Source organism: Lolium rigidum, chromosome 3 (genome assembly GCF_022539505.1).
Source record: "Lolium rigidum isolate FL_2022 chromosome 3, APGP_CSIRO_Lrig_0.1, whole genome shotgun sequence".
Classification (NCBI taxonomy): domain Eukaryota; kingdom Viridiplantae; phylum Streptophyta; class Magnoliopsida; order Poales; family Poaceae; genus Lolium; species Lolium rigidum.
Genome location: NC_061510.1, coordinates 108,089,686 through 108,108,838, shown reverse-complemented (window position 1 = coordinate 108,108,838; position 19,153 = coordinate 108,089,686). Strand labels below are relative to the sequence as shown.

Sequence of the window (19,153 nt, the reverse complement as noted above, 5' to 3'; positions counted from 1 at the left end):
TCTTATACTATATAAATTTAAAACTATGAACAAATGCGATGACACAAATGCTTAGTGGTATTCCATGAATTACCATGATACCAAGAGCTCATAACAGATCACAAATAAACGTATTCAAGTATCAAATTTCAGACCAACATAAATGCAGTTGTCATCTAGTGCAGTGATTTTTTCATCCAGGTTTTTTGAAATTTATAAGTACAATTTTCTCGCGCCTAAAAAAATAGAGTTTTCCTAATACTTTTTCTTGCTATCCCTCCCTCCTCTCTCGCCATTGACTAACGATTCAGGTTCGTCGGTTTTCCCAGTGCCCACCAATATTTCGTTTAGCAGATTTGCTAGAAATCAGTCGTTTGATTTTTATTATGTTTCAATCCATTCCTTAGCTATTGGATTTGTCTTGTGATATGTGCTGAGTGGGTTGCAACAACGATTTTCCTAGTTGTTAGTGGGTTATGATTAAGAAAAAAGCATCCACGGTGTTGAATTTGTTTCAAGATTTATGATGATCTATGAGTTGCAGATAAGTTGCAACCAGATTATATCTGAGATTCGATGATATCAGTGTCCGAGATCTAAATCGCATGAGATGGTGAGATGTAGACGTGCCCTTCCCTTCCGCTTTCAGAACACACTGACGAACCATTGTGACACGTATACAAGCTTCCGAAGAGATGTGATTAGCATTCGTGAGGGTATTCAAGCGTGCCTGCCTACTCGCGCGATCGTCAGGGTAATTTAATTAGAATGCTGTTCAGATTGCGTACATCTTCTTGAACTCCTCGTCCACCCAGTCGTGCTCCGACAGTCCAGAGCCCGAGTGGGAGCGCGAGCGGCTCATCGACGATCGCTTGATGCTGCGCAGGCGCTTGGCCTCAATCCGGTGCGCGATGACCCAGTAGAGCATGGTGCCGATGGTGGTGACCAGTATGGTGGCGCCCATGACGGTGACCGCCACGGCGAGCCACCGCTCCGTCCTCCCCACCACCACGAACGACAGCGCCAGGAAGGCGACGCTGATGAGCACGCACGCCACCCACATTAGCTTGTTGATCACCGCCATCATCTGCTTCTTGGCCTTGCGCTCGATCACCACCACCGACGTCTGCACCACCACCACCGCCAGCGAGATGAAGAGCGCCACCGAGTCGAACACGAAGAAGATGATGAAGGGCGTCTCGTGGGCGATGTTGGCCTCCCCCAGCTCCTGCCCGGGCCCCAGGCTGTCCGCGTCCACGTACTCCCCGGGCACCGTGAAGATGGCCGCGAACGCCACCGTCGCGATCAGCACCGCCACCACGGTCGTGGAGTTGATGGCGTTGTTCAGCCCTTCCTCGTGGAGCTTGTTGATGCGCTTCTGGATGCCCTGCATCCGCACCCGCGTCTGCCGCGTCTGCTCCAGCTGCGAGTGCACCTCGTGCTTGATGTCGCTCACCTGCTGCTTCAGCTCGCGCCCCGGGTTGCCGCCGCCGCCCGTGGGGCTCAGCGCGCGGGCCGACACCACGCCGTTCTCCGCCAGCACGCCGGCCACCTCCCCGTTACCCATCTTCTCTGCCGTGTCCAGCGGCGTCTCGCCCGACCGGTTGATCGCCTTCAGGTTCGTGTCGGGGAGCTCCAGCAGCCGTTTGATGATCTGGTGCCGCGCCTTGCGGGACGCGATGTGCAGCGCGGTGTTGCCCTTGGTGTCCGGCAGGTTGAGCAGCGTGGCGTCGGCGGCGAGGAGCGCGTCGAAGAGGTCCAGGCTGGTGCCCTTGGCGGCCATGTGCAGCGCCGTCTGCCCCTTCTTGTCCACCCGCAGCGCGATGCTGGGCTCCGCCTCCAGCAGCGCGCGCACCACCTCCACGTGCCCGTTCCTCGCCGCCGAGTGCACCGCCGTCTTGCCGTTGCTCCGCGCGATCAGCGACAGGCTGCCGTCCACCTCCAGCAGCAGCCGCACCACCTCCATGTGCCCCTGCGTCGCCGCCGTGTTCAGCGCCGTCGTGTTGGACGCGTCCACCGTCATCGACAGCTCCGGCAGGGCCTGCAGCAGCTCCTTCACCACCTCTGCAACCCAACAGTTGGTCAGTGCCTGTCGCACTAGCATTGACACGACATGATCCACAGACAAACACAAGTATCAGCAGTACCAACATCCCCTTGCTTGGCGGCAATGTGGAGCGCGTCGTAGCCGCTGCGCGCCTTGATGCCGGCCGTGGCCACGTCGTGGTACTTGACCATCTCGCTCACCAGCTCCACGTACCCGTACTCCGCCGCCACGAACAGCGGCGTCTCCCCGGCCTGGTTCTGCTTGGACAGCAGCGCGCGCAGCTCCTCGGGCTCCGCGCCCGACAGCGTCTCCCGCACGGCGGCGAGCTGGCCGGCGCGCGCCGCCCCGTGCAGCGCCGTGTCGTCCCGCTTCCCGGTCAGCTGCTTCGTCATCTTCTTGCGCCGCGTCGCCGCCCGCGGCGAGTCCATTGCCTCTAACTTAAAATTAACCAGAGGCGCGTCAAGACGAGGTAGCAGCAGCTAGCAGCAAGCCCTGCAGCAACAAGACGACTGAATGAACACGAGACTCCATCATCAGGCCATAACACGATTAGCGGCCATTCTTCGTCCATTCCCACCATTCTTTTCTGCCCACTTGCATGAATTTCACCTACCAGATTACCCTATTGATTCTAGCCCCATTACTTCTGGAGCAAAATAAAATCTACCAAAGAAAAAGGTAGAGAAGGCCAAAAGAGAAAGTTCGATGGAGAAGAAAAGCGAGTATGAACCAAACAATTGTAAAATGTGACCAGCTACATAGTGCCATGCCAGTGCAGATGCCCCTTCCCACTGTCGATTTAATCTGTCTACACGGTTTTTTCTTGTCTACAAGGTTAAAGGCGCCTCCATTTGCAATGCGCCAATCGGATTAGACATCTAAACTCTAAAAGAAAAGAGAGATCTCAATGGCAACCACCACAGGTATACGCACTGCGACCTCTGACGATGATCAGTCTTTCCATTCCCCACTAATCCCCACCCCAGGGCCAGGCTTTGCGATAAAGAAAGAAGAGGCCATCGGCGACGCCACATAGGAAAGGAACACGAAGGGGATCAATCGATCAATCAATCACATGGTTCGAATCCAAATTCGCATTACAATATAGCAGAATCCCTAACGCCACGACCCCATGAATACGGATTTTTGGGCGACCACATGGTCGGCATTGGCAAGAAGAACAAAGAAAACATACCGGCGTGGTGAGCTCTGCGCCTCCATGTGAGCCATGGGGCCGCCGGTCGATCCGCACGTACGTAGAGCAGAGTATGTCGTAGGAGGAGGCAGGAACAGGATCGATTATGATAATTTCGAATTGGATCAATAGATGAGCAGCCAGCCACAGATCGAGTGGAATCTTAGTTTTTTTTTCTTTTCTTTCAGAAACGTTTTTGCTCGGTTTCATTTGATTTCATGTGTCTATATTAAGAGAGCGACTGACTGGACTAATCGTGAGCGGTGACGCGGATACGTAACTGTCGCGGTACGTATTCATATCTTTGTTCTCGATATCGTTTATAAGCAGTTGGTGATGATGCACGCATGGTTAGGTGACCATCGATTCTCGTTTCTGCTCCGCGTGTGCTTTCTTATTGGTCTATATTAATATCCCTTGCATTTTATTTTCCGGTTCTTGGTTTGGTGGTGACCAATTGGAGCAGTGGGAACTTTGAAAAGGAATCCGGGCAAAGGTGGTCGCTGCACGCTGACCGTTGACGCAGCAAGATTGCAGCCCTCGTCCAGTGACGATCTCGATTAATTAGGACATGGCAACCAATTATGGGCAGCCGTGGAATCAGAAATTTGTCAAAACCTAGAGGCGCCCTCAAGACAACAATTTGTTTTCGGGAATATAAGTATCATATGCAGTAAATATTGTTTCTGCAATACTTCTAATGCTGAAACACAAGTATAACGCATTACACGTTCACGGTTCACAACACATTCGAATGTTCATAAATCCATAACACTTTTAAATGTTATGTGTTAATATTAGATAGGATAGGAATTCACAAGAACTCTCAAAAGACTAATGAAATTCGAACAATCAATGATAAAAGTTGAAATGCCCAGTTGCACCCACAAAGAGAGTCTACAAGATAAAAGTGAGAGATGGATTAGTAAATCATATGAACATGCCCTCAAAACAATTCATCTTGATTCTTTGTCAAAAAAAAAATTCATCTTGATTCATGATGTAACGAGATGTACCGAGAGAGTACCAATGATGTGCTAATTAGCCCTAGGTTTACAAGGTAAGTCCTCTTCTTAATGGCTTGAAACAGTTAAGCAATAACGCCAACATCAAGTTGTCTAAATAGCTCCTTCTCGGTGTAACATACATTATTACTGAAAAAGGACTCTCAACCCATGCGTTTGACACTGGTAACATTAAGGACAACTCAATAAGCTTAGACTGGGTAGACCAAATGCTTCCATGTTTCAAACATCTTTGTAGAAAATATTCAAGATTTATGAAAGTAGAAAAAGGAGGAATGGATTCTCACGGTGAATGTAAGTATCAAGTTGGCCTCTTACGGTTGCACAATCATCATTAGAGAAATCTGCATAATAAATGGAAGATTGCAAGCAAGCTTGTCCACATCAAACGATGAGAAATAATTCTTTGGACTAAAGAACAAGAAGCTCTTTAATACCTTTATAGATGCCGCACAAAAGCGATGGTCCATCTCAACACATATCTTGCCAGCGGGAACATAGAATATCTCAACTTCAAAGGATGAAAGTTCGTGTAGATCATCCCATCAAGCCTCAAAAGACACCCATTTGGTATTTGTTCATCCATATGCGGAACTGGAATACCCGTCGCCATTCAAAATTGTTGGACATCATCAAACAAGTTATCCCAACCACATTCTCTCATAGAGGCCAACCGATCTTTCACATCACTACCTAATTCCATTGCATGCACAATACTTAGATCTTTCTTTTGCAAAACATGTGAAAGCTCATATGATGTGGCAGAAAAACTTATTATAACATTTAAAATAAAAATAAAATTTTGATTCCCCATTTTATCTATTAAACCGGTGCTTGCGTCAATCCATGTCTCTCATCATGGAGAACAAACAATGTTGCCAACCACGTTTGTTGCAATCAAAGCAAAGCTATATAATGTGAACCCCATCTAGTATCCCCGGGCCAAGGGACGGAGCTCCCTTGTAGGCAATGGTGTCAGCTGACACCGGTGGATATTAGCAAATCCTTCACTAATTAATGTTAAATACTAATAACTATATAGCATGACACCACTGGAAAAGAGAGAATTAAAGCTAACCCTAGTGCCAAAAATTTCTAGCTTCGTCCCTACCCGGGCCTAGTGAGGCTTGTTTCTTGATTCAAGCCTCTTCCACCTGATCTATCACCCCTATCAAGCATATCCATAATATGTTGATGATGTTCTTCCTTAAGCACATCTCTTGTTTTGCAAGATGCACTTGATGTGTTCACAATCCCGATGATGTACTCAAAAAAATCAAGAATGGATGAATAAGAAGTAGTAACAGAGACAACTACCAATTGCAAACGATAGGTAAAGCAATGAACATAGAAAACATAAGAGTTTTTCATCTAAGATTTTTTTTTTGCAAGACATTTTTTTTGGAGCAACCGGCAGGAGCACTGCCTTTTCATATAAGCAAGGGGGGAAAAGAACCACTGTACAAAGATAGCATGTTTGGTTTTGCAAGACATTTAATTGATATAGTGTTGTTCGTTCATACTATTGTAGTCAGTCTACAGAACTCTTTTGTGCAGCTCAGAAATGAATGTATTTATTCACGACACTTTGTATATTCAGAGTGTATTCGCGCGCATATGCGTATTTACAAGTGTCATATATTTTTTGAACGCAGTTGATTTGTGATTCAGGGTTGCAAATAAGAGCAGATAAGGCCACTGGAGCTTTGAGAGCCAAAGGAATTGCTGTTGTTTTACCATTACTTTCACCATCCACAGCGTATCAGAGATAAATAAACAGGCCATGCAACTTGCAAACGATGTTAACGTACCAACCTTTGATTTAGATCCGTAGAGTCCTAGAGAGCACAAGGGTTTTAGACTACGGGACACAGCCTTTACACTTCACTACATCAGAGCTTTGCGAGATTCGTATATGCGTAAAGCCTCAAAGTGAACTCTTTTCCTGCTGGTGGCGCACCGCCGCCTCCATACATCTTCTGAACTTAAGCGCGAAGTAATGGGCAACAAAAAACCACAAGAACTGTAAAGTTGTTCTCTTTTTGCCTCAGCTTCACTCGTGGAAGCTTTTGTTGCTGCTTTGGTCCCTGCAGGGCTTTCTTCTTCTGAACCTTTCTGAAACCTAGACCATGGCAGCTAACTCTGCTACTCATGGTTAAGCCCCAATCTGTCGACTCGGATTTGATGGGGCAATCAGGTGTCCTTTTAACTTGCTTAGATGATCAATCGATTTTATCGAATGCCCCCCAAGGGACTAGATGGTCGATCAACTTGTGCACAGAGTCACCGAGTATTTTTCGATAAGAGGAAATATACTACAGTACTAATATCAAGCTGATCATATCAGTTATAGGCAACCCACACTGAATCACAAGTCAACCAAGTCCACTCTTATCTGATCTGGAGCACGCAGGAGAAGCACCTAATCCTCTGGTGACGTTTCTCCTTTATTACCCGGCGACCAAGTTGAGGTCAAGCTTTTCTTTGATCGCCAGTCTCTATCGCGGCGACATGTTTGCGTGTTATCACCACTCCAGGTTTGTCCTGTCCGGAGGAAGAGAACATGGAAAATCTTGCACTCCTCGCGTGCCGTGGAATAGGAATAGTAAAGGAGCCCTGCTCTCCATGTCTTCACACTACAGGATTAGCAGATGCTTCTAGAACCTTCTCGGTTGTTCCAGACGGCATTGCAGGCAGAGCAAGATATACAAGGAACAACCGAGTGCTAAACACACATATTATTCTTCTACCACTGCACTATTAACAAAATGAGAAGAAAATAAAAAAGTAAAGAGAAATCTGATGAAAGCCAGCCATGCATAGGGAGCACAGCACAGGCTGCATTCGTATTCTGAAGACCAATCTATCTCAAGTACTAGTATACACTATACAACAAGACCCCTGGCTCCTGGCTCCTGCTAATCCAGGAACGAGAGAATAACAGTTCACAACAGCTTATTCAAATGTATACAATAAACCCCTAGCACCCCCAGGGTCAAGCTGTCTATAGCGAGTGGCATCCTTTTTTTTACATTCGTGTCGTGTCGCTGCCAAAAATACTCTGAATCCATTCACTGGAAACAACATCTTCATCAGATGGCGTATATCCGGTCTATCTCGGAGTCTGATTCTGAGTTGTGTTGCCATGAGTTTGAGCCGCTCCGCCTCGTCGATTTCACCTTCTTCCTGATATACCGCGTGCGCTTGGATTTCACCACATAGTATGTCATTGTGCCAAGCACACCAGCCATGATCACCCCACCTATGACCGTCACCAGGATCGCCGCCCACTTGAAGCGCCGGCCCACCACTATGTAAGATGAGGATATGAATGCCACGGTGGTGCACACAGAAGCCAGCCACATCAGCTTGTTGATCACCTCCACCACTCGCCTCTCTGCTTTGGTCTCACCCCTAACAAGTGTTATCTGGACCACCACTACTGCCAATGATGTGAACAAGGCGATGGCGTTGAAGATGAAGAAGACCTTGAAGGATACCGCGTGCACAACTATTGCTTCGCCCTTATCGTTGTTGCCGCCTGGCACTGTGAAGATCGCAGCAAATGCAACCGTAGCGAAGAGCACGGCCACGACCGTGACGGAGTTGGTCGCATTGTTGATGCCTTCCCTGTGGAGTTTCCTCAGCTCCTTTGCTATGCCATATACATTTTTGTTGGTCTTTCTGGCTTGCTCAAGTTGAGTGTGTACATCCTTCTTGATCTCAGTCACAGTTTTCCTGAGCTCATCACGGGGCTGATTCAGATCATTTGCTCTCACTGCACCAGCACGGGATAAACAATCCTTGATCTCTGCAGACTCCTCTGACAGCGGAAGGCCCTCTGCTATGTCGAATGCAGTCTTGCGATCCCTAGTCAGCGCATTCACGTTCATGTCCGGAAGAAGCAGAAGCTCATTCACAATCTACAATAGACACAAGTATGTAAGAACAAGAACAAAAATCAATACGCTTGCACATTAGATTTAACATGGCAGAGAAAGGAAGAGTTACCTCTGATCTTTTCTTCCTGGTGGCGACATGCAAAGCTAAGTTGCCGTTTCTGTCAGGTAGCATAACTATGGCCGGATCAGCGTTCACGAGTGCTTTGACAACCCCAGCGCTCGTCCCTTTAACCGCCATGTGCAAAGCAGTCTGTCCTTTCTTATCAGTCCTCCGAGCAAGCTGACGGTCGCATTCTAGCAAAGCCTTAACTATTTCAACATGACCCTGACGGGCAGCGAAATGCAATGCGTTCTTTCCGTTCGCCTTTGATAGTTCAACCAGCCCCGAAACCCGCTCGAGCAGAAGGTTCACTACTTCGAGGTGGCCTCTGATCGCCGCTGTTATCAGTGGAGTCACATTTGACTGGCCAAAGGTTTTCCCAAGGGAAGGATCATGGTCCAGGAGTACCTTCACAATATCTATGAGCAATGTCAGTCGGATGTCCAGCTTAATTTGTAGCACAAATAGATACAGTAAAGATGAAAAATAACACACGAATGATGAACTAATGCTTGCTCATTAGCTAGTGTAGGTACTGACAGGCCGATAAGAGCATGCCGATTTTAAAACTAACTACTGACATACTAGGATTCATGGAGATTGATCAAAGAGTAGATAAAAAAAAGTAAACACATACTATTTGGAATCTGGGAGTAAAGGATAACAACAACAACAACCTTCATTGGTGATCTTTTAAGTAATAAGAACCAAAGTAGTACCATATAGTTATTCGTCATGCAAACTGAACTATGAGATTCAGCCTACAACACCCAGGCTCAGCATGTAGGAGTAGTAAATATGTGCTCCAGTAGAATCGGAAAGTGTTGGTTTTATGCAGTGTCTGTGAAGTGTCTGAAGAAGTGTGCTCACCTCGGTGTCCTTCCTTGGCGGCGACGTGCAGCGCATCGAACCCTGATTTGTTCTTCCTGGCAAGGCTGTCCTTGTCCGAGTGTTTGAGCAGCTCTCGGACGATGTCGATGAATCCCTTCTCTGCCGCGATGAGCAGCGCGGTCTCCTCGACCTGGTTGGCCTCGTTGACGACGGCGGCGCGGATCTCGGCGACCTCGGTGTCGAAGTCCTCCCCCGTGCCGGTCATCTGCGCGTCGATCTCGGCGATGATCTGGCGCACGGCGTCGAGGTCCCCGCGCTGCGCGGCGAGGTGGAGCTCCGTGTCGTTGTGGCGGCCGGTGACCTGCTTGACGTACTTCTTGCGGTCCATGCGCTTCCCCGAGTTGGAGAGCACGAGCACGGGCGGCGCGGCCCTGGGGGAGGGGGACGGGGAGTGGTCGAGGCGGTTGCTGGAGCGCGACATGACGAGCGCCGGGCCCTTGGAGGGCGTCGGGGAGGAGGCGGGCGAGGGCGAGGGCTGGTGGTCGAGGCGGTTGCTGGAGTGGGACATGACCAGCACCGGGCGGGAGGGGGAGGCCGACTGGTCCAGCCGCTTCCCGGAGCTGGACATGACTAGCCCGGGCCGCCGGGCGAGGCGCGACGGCGACTGGTCGAGCCGCTTCCCGGAGAGGCAGGACTCGAGCGCCCGCCTGCCCAGCGGCGAAGCCCCGCCCTCCGACCCCGGCGACGCCAGCCCAATCTCCAAATCCCCCTCACCTGCAGCAGCAGCACAGGGGAATGAATGAATCGTCAGCCAGCACGATCACCAAAAAAACACGCCCGATCAAACAAATCAATCACTCGAGCGACACATACCTCTGTCGGAATCGACGGCCATGGCGGCGGCGGCGGGGTCAGGCGCGGAGGGGTCGGGCCGGCATGGGGCGGCGACGAACGGGAGGTGGGGAGAGTCAGAGACGAATCGAATCGCGAGGGAGGGAGGAGACGGGTGTCGAGGCAGGCTCGCGTCGCGGTCTCTTCTCTTTGTGTGATTGGAATGAAATCGATGAAGCGCCCGCCCGCCTGCGATTGCTTTCAGTTTCGCCCAGTCTGGGTTTGGTTTTGTTTATCTGGCTCTCGCTCTCGCTCCGGCTTGGTTTGGTTTGGTGCGCTGCATTCGCATATGGGAGCCTTTTGTCGCTTTCCGTCTTGAATTATTATCTCCTTCTGTTTTGCTCAAGACCCTGTCGCCCCCCAATAACTGAAAACTATGCACTAGATAGATACTCTGTCAGAGGCCCTACATCATCTGTTTTTTTTTTGGGATATAGTACATCCTGTATAATACTATAATCTTTCCAAATCACATCTATTATTTGCAAGATCAAATCACATCCCATATATACTCCTAAAATCCAATCATCTGCTCGATTTTGAAGAGAAAAGGCTTTATGTCCTTATGAATGTTTTCAAATCACATCTATTACGAAGTTCAAATCACATATATCTATCTCCGACGAATAGAGTTGTGGCTATTGAGAATTTATACAAATCAAAGAGGCCCTTGCAAATATTTTACCGAGATGTTGGTCCCAAAAAATTGTGTGGCATGAGCGCAGCACAAGACAATGAGTAGTCAACATGTTTGTTCCTCGAAGGTTTTTGCTGTTTTTTACTTAATAACATGAATGGTTTGCCTGGTATGTGGTTTAGGGTTTGTCTATGTCTAAATTATACAAACCATGTTTAACATGTTGAAATAATTTATTCATCCAGTGTAAAAATATAGTGTTGCCTTAGTTGACTAAGAAATACCATTTCTTTGTCAACTTTACACATTTGTCCACTCGGGTAGAAAATTGTTCACCATTTAGTAAAAATCGTTCGGGCATGGAGTTTTGGCTCCCGAGAGCATATGCTCTTGGTTAGAATAGTAAATTTCAAAAATAGAAAATAAAAAAAATCTATAACTTTGTGTGTGCGCTATTTGACATTAAGGTTTGTGTTCGTGCAAATTTATATAAAAACCAACATATATGTTCCCCAATAAAAATAACAAAGTTGGATGATCTAAATATTCAACTAATTTAGCACTCAACTTGTCTCTTTTAACCCATGTCATAATATTTGCGTTTTCTCCATACTTTTTGTGGAAAATCAAGGAACACGAATATGTACATGCTTATTTTGACATCCACATCATCATTTTGTACTTGTAGGGGCATATGCTTTTGGGAGCCCAATTATATTTCCGAAATTGTTCATCTAAGAAAAAAATTGTTCTTAGAGTCAATATAAATAGAGTTTCGATATCTATCTATCTTTCTCAGCATCCTCGTTGAACGAAAATTTTCTTCGAATTAATGAAAGTGTAATTACGTACTTCTGTTTTTAAGAACTATTTTCAATGGTTACCTCTAAAAACATTTACTCCCTCTTTTCCAAAATACCATACGGTTTAGCCTTAGTCAAAATCAAAATTTGCAAGTTTGAGTAAGTACATAAAACAAAATATCATCACATCCAATTTCGGATGCACATTGCTAGCTGAGAATTAACTTAGCGCTCAGTCAAGTCCACAAAATTCGCATCGATATTTTGCGTCGTATAAGTTGAAAGTACAGTTGCAACTCACACTTTTTAGCTGCAACTGGGGTTCTAATTGAAAAGGTAGATTGTAACTGAGATTTTTTAGTTAAAAATCAAGTTGCAAATGGTATTTTCCTAGTCATAAATGGTTTATAACTAAAAAAATGGTCCACGCTGCACAGTAATTGCTCGTATAGAAAAAGTTCAAGTATTACAAAATTATGGAGACGACATCTTGGTTGGCTGAGATTTATCTACACCCACAAACGGAGTTGCTAATGTATAATTCATGATGTTTCTAGTAATATCGATTTGATATTACAGGTGTTGGTTTTTCATATATCTTACAAAACTTAAATTTTTGAGATTAACCAGAGGTAGAACACAGGGTAACATAGTAAAGAGGGAGTATAATCTGTCAAAAACATAAGCAGAGGTTGCATTACGTGCAAAATGTGGTCCAAGAAAGTGTAGTGCAGTGGCAGGACGGTACTCCGCGGGAAGCAATCCTTGTTTTGGTGAAAGAAAGAAGACTGGGCCCCCGCCTTCACTCCGCGGTACGGAACACACGCATTTGGCATGGCGATAGGAGAAATGGGCCAACGCGCGTACATGTGCTCCATCTTTGTCTTCCCTTTTACAAGCTGCACGCGTCCCTCTCTGTTGTACACACCTCTTACGGAGAGTGCGTGCCGCGGGCGTACGTGGCTAGGGGCTAGCTGCCCTGCAGCCTGCAGCTACGCGTCTTCCCAAGTTAAGAGCATCTCCACCTGTCTTCAAAAGCGGCTCCCAACGAACGTCGAAAATGTTTAAGGATGTATTTTCTTCGTGCAGCGTTTAAAAATAAATTAATTTTTTAAACTACTTCTTTGATGACTCCGCCTCGTCGTCCTTATGGTGGCGCTTCCTGCTCGTCACCTCTTCCGAAGAGCTGGTGTCGTTCGACGCGTCAGAGGAACTTGTGTCCCGCTCGTCGTCGACGGTGCTCGCTGGCTGCGCCTTCGCTTTCGCCTCCGTCTTCGCCCGGGCCCTTGCCTCCTTCTTTGCCGTCGCGGCCTCCTCAGCCTCTTCCTCTTCCTCCTCGTCGGCCTCCCAATCCTCCTCTTGGCTGTCCGTCAGCGGGGAACTAGAGCTGCTAGGTGTTGCAACTCTGTCCCACCAATGGCGCCATTTCGGCGACTTCCTCTCGCTGTCGGTGTCTGCTGGCAAAGAGAGGTTACTCATTGTGAGAGATGAGATGAGAGATGAATGGCGCCGGCCGGTTGTAGATCGGAAAGCACATACGTATGGGTCTTATTGAGCGTGGATGAATAGCGGCGCATATATCAAAGAGAGCTGCGGTTGCTCTTCCGTGGAGTTCGCGCTCCATTCTAGCGGTTCGCGCGTCGATCGACGCGGTTGCCACTGCGACGGTTTCCCTTCCCGGCAATTGCACCGTCACTAGGTAGGCGGCGGTTGAGCTCCCTTTCGTGAGTCGCTGACGTGTCGGTCTCGTCACTCCCCGCCTCGCTTTTCGTTCTGTCCGGCGTGCTCGGAGCGTCTCCTGTGGAGCGGGGACGGACTCGAGACGCCGGACACCATATTGGGCCGTGTCGGACGAAAGACCCTTTGGGACGCGCGGCTGGGAACGAAATTTTGTCCGGCGCGCCCCAAATACCTTTGGGGCCGCTTTGGGGGACGCGGCTGGAGATGCTCTAATAAGGCTAACGCGGCCGCATAAATTTTTTGTATTTAACATTGCCACATTGCCGGCCACAAATAAGTTAGCTAATAGTTTGCGGAAAATTATTAAAACCGAACTTGCAAGATGAGGAGTTAAAATACAACATGTCGACGCAACAGACTTCCAAAAGCATAACACACGAATCACATATCCGAGCTTAAAGGATCTTCTCAAGCCATTTCCGGTGAGTAGGATCCATGTCGTCGGTCAACGGGGTCATCATGATCTTGGCCTCCTCGCTAAGCAGGACGATCTTCAACTCCTTTTGCTTGTTACATACCTCCTTTGCGGCTGCACGTGCATTGATCTCTTCAATCGCGAGCTTCTTGGTTTGTATATCGTAGTAGTTCTTGATGGCCTCTTCTTTTTCCCGTCGCTTCCTTTCGTCCCTCTTCTCGCTCAACACCTCCTTGTCGGCCACTAAGGGCAATCCTTGAGCGCCGTCCAACAATGGACCAAGATGACGTTTTTTTAGATTGTTGGCAACCTTGAATTGACCCAAATATTGGGTCATCAAGTTGGCAACGCCAAGTCCACTCACCTTACGCTTCTTCATATTGTCGTAGGCGGTGTTGAACTTGGTGGTCTGCCCTTGGATCCATGCCCACCTTTTTGCGAGCGAGGGTTCACTCTGGTCGCTCACAAAAGGGTTATCGACCAAATGTTTGTGCTCGTGGAAAAAGTTGTGGATCTTCTTCCAAAATGTGCCACCCTTTTGTTGGGTGGCATAGATTGGATCTTGTCCAACTTCCATCCATGCCTGGCAAAGGCACACATCCTCAAGCTCGGTGAAGTTGCGGTTCTACGAGACGCTCCTTTGGTGACTTGAGGTTGCTCGTTCTCGAACAAGGGGGCCTCGTCGATGGAGATAGGGGCAGCCTAGGTGCCACCTTGGGTGGCATCATGTTGTGTCTTGGTGCCACCTTCGGGGGCATGTTGCATCCGGGTGCCGCCCTCCCCATTGATCATGCCTGCCATGGTGGCCTCCCTGGTCTCGTCGCCATCATAGTAGGACTGCCACACATGTCATGGGGTTGGGCTATGAATACTAAATCGATGAAGGCATCAAATGGCGCGAAAAATGTATTCATACCGGGTGCGAGGGCAAACCGGGGCGGGTCGCATTTTTTCGAGCAAGTTGCGGGGGACAGAGTCATCGTCCGAGGGCTTTCTTTGCCCGGTCCCTGGAGAGCCCCTCGTCGAGGCGTTGAGGTCGATGTTCGGGAGCGACGGTGTGGCCGGGGAAGATTCGCCGAACTCAGGCAATGTGTCCCTTGAGAATCGGAACACCGTATGCTCTGGGTATACTTCATGGGTATGCAAACAACATGGTCTAGAGCCGGCAAGCCCGGGTGACCTACAGATGGTGGTGATGGCTTATGGTCCACCAGGCGGCCCAGTTGTTGTTGATAGAAGATGGAGGAAGTCCAGCTGAGGAACAGGAGCCGGATCCATACCGACATAAGTCCGGAGTCGGATCCAAGGAGGCCCATGAAGTGTCCGGATCCATGATGGCAGGTTAAATCTAGGTAGATTCTTGACGTGCACGACAATGTATATTCCTTAGTTAGGCATCTTGTATTCCGGCTAGGACTCTCCGTGGAAACCCTAGATCCGGACGCCTATATGAGCCGGATCCTGGGAGCCATAGAGGCACAACCACAACTCATTGTAACAGCAGGAAAGCGCCAAGATAATTCCAGAAAAGCAACAGTAGGCCCTATCCTCGAGCAGGTGTTCCGAAGCTGGGTAAATCGCGTACCACCGTCCCAAAAGCTTTTCGCCCAATGGCCCCTACTTCTTCCTCCCTTCGTGAGGATCCCTCCTCCGGGGTACCGTCAAATAGGCAACGACACCGTCGGTCCCTGGCTCCTCACAATCGATGACTGGGACGCGGTCGAGCCGTAGCTCGTGACCAATGCTTTGGCCAGCGCCTGGCCGCTCACCATGAGCGCCGCTTGGGCTGCTAGGGCCTTGGCGTTCGTGCGCACCTAGACTGTGGCTGTGTTGGCCAATGCATCAGCCCTTTCTTGGTCGAGTTGGGCGGCTGACAAGGGATTAACTTATCAATGCCTACGTATTGTAGACTGATACGTCTCCGACGTATCGATAATTTCTTATGTTCTATGCCATATTATTGATGATACCTACATGTTTTATGCACACTTTATGTCATATTCGTGCATTTTCTGGAACTAACCTATTAACAAGATGCCGAAGTGCCGATTCTTTGTTTTCTCGCTGTTTTTGGTTTCGAAATCCTAGTAACGAAATATTCTCGGAATTGGACGAAACAAAGACCCGGGGGCCTATTTCGCCACGAACCTTCCGGAAGACCGAAGAGCATACGAAGTGGGGCCACGAGGTGGCCAAACCACATGGCGGCGCGGCCAAGGGGCCCGCGCCGCCCTGTGGTGTGGGCCCTCGTCGGCCCCCGACTCTGCCCTTCCGCCTACTTAAAGCCTCCGTCGCGAAACCCCGAGGCGAAAAACCACGATACGGAAAACCTTGCCGAGACGCCGCCGCCGATCCCATCTCGGGGATTCCGGAGATCTCCTCCGGCACCCTGCCGGAGAGGGGATTCATCTCCGGGGAGGACTCTACGCCGCCATGGTCGCCTTCCGGAGTGATGAGTGAGTAGTTCACCCCTGGACTATGGGTCCATAGCCGTAGCTAGATGGTTGTCTTCTCCTCATTGTTCTTCATTGTTGGATCTTGTGAGCTGCCTAACATGATCAAGATCATCTATCTGTAATACTCTATGTTGCGTTTGTCGGGATCCGATGGATAGAGAATACCATGTTATGTTAATTATCAAGTTATTACATATGTGTTGTTTATGATCTTGCATGCTCTCCGTTATTAGTAGAGGCTCGGCCAAGTTTTTGCTCTTAACTCCAAGAGGGAGTATTTATGCTCGATAGTGGGTTCATGCCCGCATTGACACCGGGACGAGTGACGAGAAAGTTCTAAGGTTGTGCTTGTGTTGTTGCCACTAGGGATAAAACATTGGCGCTATGTCCGAGGATGTAGTTGTTGATTACATTACGCACCATACTTAATGCAATTGTATGTTGCTTTGCAACTTAATACTTGGAAGGGGTTCGGACGATAACTCCGAAGGTGGACTTTTTAGGCATAGATGCAGTTGGATGACGGTCTATGTACTTTGTCGTAATGCCCAATTAAATCTCACTATACTTATCATGACATGTATGTGCATTGTTATGCCCTCTATATTTGTCAATTGCCCGACTGTAATTTGTTCACCCAACATGCTTTTATCTTATGGGAGAGACACCTCTAGTGAACTGTGGACCCCGGTCCATTCTTTTAATACTGAAATACAAATCTGCTGCAATACTTGTTTTACTGTTTTCTCTGCAAACAATCATCTTCCACACAATTCGGTTAATCCTTTGTTACGACAAGCCGGTGAGATTGACAACCTCACTTGTTTCGTTGGGGCAAAGTACTTTGGTTGTGTTGTGCGGGTTCCACGTTGGCGCCAGAATCTCGGTGTTGCGCCGCACTACATCCCGCCGCCATCAACCTTCAACGTGCTTCTTGACTCCTACTGGTTCGATTAAACCTTGGTTTCTTACTGAGGGAAACTTGCCGCTGTGCGCATCACACCTCCTTTTGGGGTTCCCAACGGACGTGTCAACTACACGCATCAAGCAAATTTCTGGCGCCATTGCCGGGGAACTGAAGAAAGGCTACACCACAAAGATTTCTAACTCCCACGTCAACTACACGCCAGCAGCAAATTTCTGGCGCCGTTGCCGGGGAGATCAAGACACGCTGCAAGGGGAGTCTCCACTTCCCAATCTCTTTACTTTGTTTTTGTCTTGCTTTATTTTATTTACTACTTTGTTTGCTGCATTATATCAAAACACAAAAAAATTAGTTGCTAGTTTTACTTTATTTACTGTCTTGCACTCTATATCAAAAACACAAAAAATTAGTTTACTTGCATTTACTTTATCTAGTTTGCTTTATTTACTACTGCTAAAATGGCCAACCCTGAAAATACTAAGTTGTGTGACTTCACTAGCACAAATAATAATGATTTCCTATGCACACCTATTGCTCCACCTGCTACTACGGCAGAATTCTTTGAAATTAAACCTGCTTTACTTAATCTTGTCATGAGAGAGCAATTTTCCGGTGTTAGTTACGATGATGCTGCTGCCCATCTCAATAATTTTGTTGAACTATGTGAAATGCAAAAATATAAAGATGTAGATGGTGACATTATAAAATTAAAATTGTTCCCTTTCTCATTAAGAGGAAGAGCTAAAGATTGGTTGCTATCTCTGCCTAAGAATAGTATTGATTCCTGGACTAAATGCAAGGATGCTTTTATTGGTAGATATTATCCCCCTGCTAAAATTATATCTTTGAGGAGTAGCATAATGAATTTTAAACAATTGGATAATGAACATGTTGCTCAAGCTTGGGAAAGAATGAAATCTCTGGTTAAAAATTGCCCAACCCATGGACTGACTACTTTGATGATCATCCAAACCTTCTATGCAGGACTAAATTTTTCTTCGCGGAATTTATTGGATTCAGCTGCTGGAGGTACCTTTATGTCCATCACTCTTGGTGAAGCAACAAAGCTTCTTGATAATATGATGGTTAATTACTCCGAATGGCACACGGAAAGAGCTCCACAAGGTAAGAAGGTAAATTCTGTTGAAGAATCCTCTTCCTTGAATGATAAGATTGATGCTATTATGTCTATGCTTGCGAATGATAGGACTAATGTTGATGCTAATAATGTTCCATTAGCTTCATTGGTTGCCCAAGAAGAACATGTTGATGTAAACTTCATTAAAAATAATAATTTCAACAACAATGCTTATCGGAACAATTCTAGTAATAACTATAGGCCATATCCTTATAATAATGGTAACGGTTATGCTAATTCTTATGGGAATTCTTACAACAATAATAGGAATACACCCCCTGGACTTGAGGCTATGCTTAAAGAATTTATTAGTACACAAACTGCCTTTAACAAATCTGTTGAGGAAAAGCTCAATAAAATTGATATTCTTGCTTCTAGAGTTGATAGTCTTGCCTCTGATGTTGATCTTTTGAAATCGAAAGTTATGCCTAACAGGGATATTGAAAATAAAATTGTTACTACAGCAAATGCCATCCAAGTTAGAATTAATGAGAATATAAGATTAATGGCTGAAGCTGCGTGCTAGGTGGGATAGAGAAGAAAATGAAAAACTAGCTAAAAAGGAAAATGTAGCTAAAGTTTGGACTATTACCACCACTAGCAATGCTAATGATTCACATGTTGCTGCACCTCCTACTATCAATGGTAAAATAATTGGTGTTGGCAATGCTTCTACTCCTAGTGCAAAGCGCGCAAAATTACCTGAAACTGCTAAAGCTGCTGAAACCACTCTGTGATAAAGCTGCTGAAATTTTTTCCAACCTTGGGGATGATAATCCCATTGCTTTAGATTGTAATGATTTAGATTTTGATGATTGCCACATCTCTGAAGTTATAAAGTTCTTACAAAAACTTGCTAAAAGTCCCAATGCTAGCGCTCTGTAAACTTGGCTTTCACAAAACATATTACAAATGCTCTCATAAAAGCTAGAGAAGAAAAACTAAAACTTGAAACTTCTATTCCTAGAAAGCTAGAGGATGGTTGGGAGCCCATCATTAAAATGAGAGTCAAAGATTTTGATTGTAATGCTTTATGTGATCTTGGTGCAAGTATTTACGTTATGCCTAA

General features: G+C 47.0%; 2 protein-coding genes across 2 annotated transcripts; both read right to left on the bottom strand.

Moving 5' to 3' along the window:
* Positions 1–754: 754 nt before the first annotated feature.
* LOC124697959 (ankyrin repeat-containing protein At5g02620-like) lies at positions 755–2,454 on the bottom strand. The gene is made up of 2 exons (XM_047230487.1): positions 2,127–2,454; positions 755–2,043 (listed from the first exon to the last, which is right to left on the bottom strand). Exons 1-2 carry the CDS (start codon positions 2,452–2,454, stop codon positions 755–757), a joined length of 1,617 nt encoding a protein of 538 aa, XP_047086443.1.
* A 4,592-nt stretch (positions 2,455–7,046) lies between these two features.
* LOC124702130 (ankyrin repeat-containing protein ITN1-like) lies at positions 7,047–9,989 on the bottom strand. Its single transcript, XM_047234232.1, has 4 exons — positions 9,953–9,989; positions 9,119–9,853; positions 8,258–8,667; positions 7,047–8,169 (listed from the first exon to the last, which is right to left on the bottom strand). Exons 1-4 carry the CDS (start codon positions 9,972–9,974, stop codon positions 7,339–7,341), a joined length of 1,998 nt encoding a protein of 665 aa, XP_047090188.1. The 5' UTR covers positions 9,975–9,989; the 3' UTR covers positions 7,047–7,338.
* Between the last annotated feature and the right edge of the window lie 9,164 nt (positions 9,990–19,153).